Consider the following 6,702-nt stretch of genomic DNA (forward strand, 5'->3'; position numbering starts at 1 on the left):
GTACACATACACAAAAATAATAATTTTAAAAAATATATTTTAACCTTAATTTCTTCATCTATCAAATGGACATAGTAAAATCTGCACTGTATCATTAAATAAATATTTTATCTAGATTTCAATTTAAGGAATGGATCCCAAGTTCTACTCAAAAGAATCTAGCCAATGACTGAAAATGCCCACAAGATGGCAGTATTACCCAGGATTGATCCCATTCTTCTTCTTTTTTTATTTTAATTTATTTATTTTTGTGTGCGTGTACCCTCAAATCAGATCTGACTAGTACAGGAGGAGATTGTCCCTCCTTCCCTGGCAGAGCATCTGGTGGATTCGAACCGTGCGCCTCTGGGAGATCCCATTCTTCTAATGTAGAACAAGGTTAAGTAGTCACAGGGAGAAAGAAGGTACAACCAGAGCTGTTTCCCTACCAGGGTGTATGTCAAAAGGACGCATGTTTCTTAAAACCATCCTCCTCTTTTCCTCATTACACGCTCCTTATAGGCACTGTCTCTCCTGAGTAATAAACACCTTCTCACTTGGTTTGCCATTCACAGTAGATGGCTCCCGCAATCTCTAGTATACCAAGATGGTGTTTGAGGTTTTTTCCCTGCCAGAGCTGACAGCTTCCATTCCACTGGGGACTGTTTAAGAAGCGAGTTATATTTCTTTTTCGGGCTGTAGGGAACATCTTGTCATTCTGGGAAACCCTGCGGCCACTCTTTGCTGGGACATGGGGAGTGACAGAAGTCAAAGCATTCTTGGCTGTTGATTTCATTCATCCTTTTCTACCTTGATTGTCATGAATGTTCAAGTCAAGACAGAAAGTTCTGTGTGTTTGGTCAAGAGATGGAGAGACAAGTCCATTCTCATCATCTCCCTCATCTTCCTCTTCCTGGAAGTTGGGACTGTAAAGTTCTGGTGGGAGGAGCTGGACTTCAGCAGAAGGTAATATATCTGAGGGAGGCTCATACACACATTTGGTGCCATGCTTCGGGTGAGCATCCAGGTGATAGCAGAGCTCTGTGAGGTGCTGGGTCCAGAAATGAGGAGGGTAAGCCCTCCAGACAGCTAGCTCATTTATACTGTCCTCTTCACCTTGTTCATCTTAACCTCAGCTCTTCTGCCCAACCCTTCCACAAGTGTTGATCCTCAGGTCCAAAAACACTTAATGATACTGGATCAGCTGGCAAAAAGCCAGTATCTTCTACTTCAAAGTTTCTTTTCATTTTCTTTCAGGCCTTTAAAGGGGTCCAAAGAGTTGTCTCTTTCAGCTCTTTAGCAGTGTAATTGTGGGGATGGCCACCAGTTCTTGCTTGAGATTTTCCAAAAGCAACTTCACTACTGAAATATGCCAACAGGACTTAGTGCTTTCAGATCCATGGAATCTCTTGTCATTGGTGATATGACTATGAACATTTTGGACCATTTTAAAGAGCAGACCTGGAATTCTTCTGTCCTCTCCCTTTGGTCCTGCAGTGGGAGGCAGCAAACCCTAGAGTGTCTCAGCTCTCCAGTTCCCCCAGGGCCTGACTCTTCCAAGGTACAAGTCCAGTATACCAGCAATGGTGAGGACATCTTCAGGAAGGGACGGTGGTAGTTTAGTTCCATTCTCTGACCCTGTCTCTGAGGTTGCCTGCTAGATAGCCACTTGTATAGCTGGTGAGAGGTGCTTGGCATAAGCAGGGAGCAGCACTCACTGTATTACACCTTCAGAGGACACATAAGCATCCAACTGAAGGTCATATGGCTCTCTGTATTGGGGTGTGTGTGCGCAAAAAGTATAATATTTTTCATAAAGAAAACTTGTTTGTGTGTGTGATAGATAATTCATTTTAACTAAAAATGCAGTTGCTTGAAAACATGGGCCTAAATGCTGACTACTTTCCTAAAGTCAAAAAGCAGATTAGAGAAGATGTGAAATACACAAAATAAAAAAAAAAAACAACACACACACAAAATCAAAACTACACAGACAACTCTTATTAATTTTCTGATCAAAGCATTATCCCTATTCCCAGGGATAATCCAGAACCTTCAAAAGTAGAATTATTACTGCAAATGACTTGACATTTATTTAATACCAATGTCAATCAACCTTTTTTAATAATCAAGTTTTGTATACTGTTAAAGTAGATATGTAATAAAGTAGATTTTTAAGTTTGTACCATATCTAACCCTCAATGACAAATAAGGATTGGACTGAATAAAGATTCTGAGAATAAAAGGCAAATAATAAAATCAAATCATATTTTTAACTAAAAAAATAAAAAGGCAATAATAAAAACTAGACGAAAAATATAAATCCCCAAGGCAATCTACTTAGGAAAGAAGCAATTTACAAAGTAGTAATAGGAGAGGAACCAAATGCATTGTTTAGTATTATTACTCTTAACTGGCAGTTAAAAGGGGTCATGAGAAGGAAGCACTATTTGCATACTAGCTGTGTACATGCAATGATGCAAAGCTGAAGGATCCAACCTACTGAGGCAAAGGTTAAAACAAAAACTCAAACTCGGTGCCAGTGAACTGAAATCGACTCAAAATTAACCCTCCAGCTGTTTTCTGAGGTTATAAATAGAACTGGAGGAGACAGCAGCGAAGCCGCAGGTGGATTCGAACTGATAAGCGCCGCCTCGGGGTTAGGAGCGCTCCTCCTATGCGCAGTGAGTGGGCAGAGGTGAAACTGCTCAAACTTAGAAAACTGGCTCCAACCGACCAGGGACTCTCAACTTAATCTCTTTGGGGTTCAGCTAAGCCTCTTTGGGGTTCACCTTCCGCATCTGTGGAATGCGATCAAAGGGCTGGGAAGAGAAAAAGGAGAGGACATTTTTAAAGAGCTGAGCTGCGTCAAAGCAGGCAGTTCGTTGGCGCCCTTCCCCATTCTATTTGTTTTTATAGATTTTTAGGGCCGTATCATGGCGTTGGCGGGGCTTGGCGGAACAGGGGGAGGTCAATCGTGGAAGTTGGGGGTGTCAGGCAAGCCTCGCACAAGCGGATCCCCAACAGGAGTCCAGGTTCCCGCGGTGAAAATGGGTGGGGCGCACGAGTGGCGTGAGCCCCGCTAGCGCTGAGCTCGCTGGCGCCGGGGTGGATGGACAGCGGACCCTTCCTGATGGGGATTCTTCCAGGTGGGGACCCTGCCACCACCCCCCGGGTAGGGGTCTGGGTAGGGCCGGGTGCTCGCTCCCCGCGCGGAGGGTCGTGGCCGCCGCCCACCTGCCGCCTCTCACCTCTAAGCTGTAGTTGCTCCGGATGGCGGTGAAGTCGTCCAGGGCTTCAGCTGCGCTCCCTTCGTCCAGGTTCAGCTCCTGGCAGAGCGCCTGCAGCGCCTCCCCGGCCGCGGCCAACACCGCCACCCCCTCCGCGTGGCGCTCGTCGTCGTACATCCTCTCAGGCCCTGGGGTGGGGGGGTGGCGTGGTCGCAAGACCCCCAAACCCGGGCTCTCTCCGGGACGCGTTACCCACAATCCCTCGCGCCAAAGCGCGCGAAAACGGGCGACTCACTGCGACGCCCTCCTCGTCGTCTGCCTCCGCTATTCTCTTCAGAAAAAGTCCCTTTTCCCTCCTGAACTCTCAGCCACCCTCTCTAGACCTGGGAAAAGACGAAGGACCTCGAGTCCTGGAAAAACTGGGCTTCGCCCCTGAAGGACAGCTGAAAGCCTAGTGGACAGGCTGGACAGCGAGCGGAGGGGTCTGCGGTCTGCGCGCAGAGCCTGCTGGGAATTGTAGTCCACATCCTGCTGCAAAGGCGGCTGCGGCGCCCTGGGTTCGGGCGTTGGTGTTCTAGAGGGTAGAGTTGTGCTGTCACTTCAAAAGTGGGCAGTTCGAATCCACCAGTTCCTCCGCAGGAGAACGATGGACAGTCTCCTCGGATGCGATGTATAGTCTCTAAAAAGCCGCTGGAGGGTCAGCTACGAGTCAATGAATTCGAGTCTGACGTGGCCAGTAGGATTGTGATCTTGTTTATCTTAGTGAGAACTTCTATCCCTGTCTCTGTTATTATCTGGAGGCAAAACACAATCCATCCGTCTCTGAGTCATTTGAATTAGGTGAGGACAGTGCCTCCCTGGGTGTGGTTGTTAGATGGATAAATAATTTTAAAAGATACCTCCCAATCATCATTTTCAGCTCTTTAGGCCTTGAGAATTTTCTTAGTAAAGTTCCAGCCTACAGAATGACCTTCTAGTTTCAAAGTGTATAATTCTGCTCCACCGAAACTTATCCAGTAAGGGACCCCGGTGACGTTTTTATAGGTATATCAGAGCTTAACTCATCCCTTTGAGGGAAAATCTGTGTGAATTCCTGTTCTTGAAATGGTATCAAAACTCCTTTCCATGGCCTATAGGCCTTAACTGGCTCACCTTATCTGGGGTGATGTACCCCCGCTTTAACTGCTTTGGGCTCTGGGAAAGGGCAAGCTGCCTAATTCGTTCTTGCCTCACAGTCTTTCTCATGAGACAAATCTTATCTAGCTCCTCTTCATAAATTCCTAGCCAATTTCTGAGACTATCCCTGATAATACTCTCCAAAGTGGCTAATTTATCTTCCTTCTCCTGCCTTGTTATCTTTACAGCACTTCAGCATAGAAAGAAGCTAGTCTGGAAAAGAGTCTCTGGCATAAAGGCAGAACCACCACTGGAGAAGGGAAAGTCCCAAGAACATAGATTTCCATCTAGTCCAAGGGGGGTAAGTAAGCAGTGATTGTGATGGAAGTGTAAGCAGATAAATGAGTTCAATTCTGGAGTTGCTGCTTTTCTGATGCTTCCAAGAAGCTTAAGTAAAGGCTATTGGATTCTAGCGGGGGTCTTCACATCTCTTGGCACTTTTCCAGTCTTCTACATTCTCCACACACTGAAATGGTGAGTCTTAGGAAGTAGCCTTAAGTCCTAAATTAGACAAATCTCAAAACTCAAACTGTACAACTTCCTTCTACAAACTACCACTACAGCTGACTTCAGGATCATCTCAATTTGTGGAAGGAACACTGGCATACAGTGTGCCCACAGAGATCCTTTCCCCATCCTTTGACTTACTTAAAGCTCTCTTGACTTCCTTTCTTTCAGAGACTATAGTCCACAAACAAATATCAAGAAGAGTGGAGGTGATATAGATGAAAACTCTCCTGCAGTGACTCATTTATTATCTAATTAACTTAGTTAAGGAGGCATCTAGCTCAGCAAAGAGATCTGTGAACGGGAAGCCTGGGTGTAAGGGTTGGAAATTTTTAGATAATTCCTCCTAAGTCTAAGGGAGGAGGTTGATATTTGTTAAGGAGAGAACTGACGAGAATAGAGACATAAGGACAAACTATGACAAATAACATTTAAGGGATGAATGGGCAGAATTTGAGGATTAAGTGACAAAGACATTGAGCCAGAAAGGCGTAAAAATTAAGCAGTAGTATGCCAGGCGTAGAGACAGGGGAGAAAGAGAAGACCAAAATAGACAGCAGAGAGACTGAGAAACTTGCACTAGAATATAGAGGTCAAAATAGAAGAAATGCTAAAGTAGAAGAAATGAACAGGTTTCAAAGGGCAGCTCAAAACAAAATAAAGAGGAAAAAATGCTGAAGTAAAGAGATACACATAAAATTTCAAAAAGCAGCTCAAGAATTATAAAAAAGCAAATAAAATTATAAAATGATATAATAAAATTATAATTATATAAAATTATATTAAAATTCTAAAATAGCAAAGAACTATAGTTAGAAAACTAAAGGGAGAAAATACAGTTGGCATTTCTCAAATGGAAAGAACTGAAGAACAGATTTGAGCCTCAAGTTGCAATACTGAAGGATTTTATGGGCAAAATCTTGAATGATGCATGAAGCATCAAAAGAAGATGGAAAGAATATACAGACAGGGTCACCGTACAAAAAAGAATTGGTTGACACTAAAACCATTTCAGGAAATAGCATATGATCAAGAATCAGTGGTAATGAAGGAAGAAGTTCAAGCTGCACTGAAGATATTGGCAAAGAATAAGACCACAGAATTCATAGAATATAAATTGATATGTTTCAGCAAAGTGATGACATCCTCAATCTGCTCAATATTCTGCGCCAAGAAATTTGAAAAACAGCTACCTGGTCAACTGTATGGAGGAGAACCATGTTTGTTCCTATTCCAAAAAACAGTGACCAAATATAGAAATTATCAAACAATATCATTAATAGAACATGTAAGTAAAATCCTGCTGATGGTTAAAAAACATCTGAACAGTATATTGACAAGGGGGTGCCAGAAATTTAAACTGGATTCTGAAAAGACTGTTGTACAAGGGATATACTTGCTGATGTCAGATGGATCTTGACTAAAAGCAGAGAATACCAGAAGTATGTTTACTTGCATTTTATTGATTATGCAAAAACATTCGACTGTTTGGTTTACAACAAATAATGAGTAACACTGAGAAGAATGGGAATTCCAGAACACTTAATTGTGCTCATTTGAAACCTATACCTAGATCAAGAAGCAGTTGTCTGAACAGAACATGGAAACACTGCATGGTTTAAAATCAGGAAAGACGTGCATCAGGATTATATCTTTCTCCATAACCTATTCAGTTTGATGTTGAGCAAATCATTCAAGAAGCTGGACTATGTCAAAGCATTATATGGATGATAACAACCACGCTTGCTGTAAATGAAGAGAACTTTAAGAACTTGCTGCAGAAACTCAAAGACTTCACTATGGATTAGAT

The 6,702-nt window shown here is 43.1% G+C and overlaps 1 protein-coding gene and 1 pseudogene across 1 annotated transcript in view; both read right to left on the reverse strand.

The window, feature by feature from the left end:
- Positions 1-3,461, reverse strand: part of RBL1 (retinoblastoma-like 1 (p107)) — a 62,749-nt gene extending 59,288 nt beyond the window's left edge. Inside the window, exon 1 of the mRNA XM_006881505.1 lies at positions 3,231-3,461. Within this exon, the coding sequence (XP_006881567.1) occupies positions 3,231-3,386 (156 nt within the window). The 5' untranslated portion in view covers positions 3,387-3,461. The remainder of the gene's footprint in view (positions 1-3,230) is intronic.
- On the reverse strand, positions 772-1,831 carry LOC102851337 (annotated as a pseudogene).
- Positions 3,462-6,702: the final 3,241 nt, after the last annotated feature.

This window comes from Elephantulus edwardii, unplaced genomic scaffold, assembly GCF_000299155.1.
Source record: "Elephantulus edwardii isolate Elephantulus edwardi_28Jun2011 unplaced genomic scaffold, EleEdw1.0 scaffold00015, whole genome shotgun sequence".
Taxonomy (NCBI): Eukaryota; Metazoa; Chordata; class Mammalia; order Macroscelidea; family Macroscelididae; genus Elephantulus; species Elephantulus edwardii.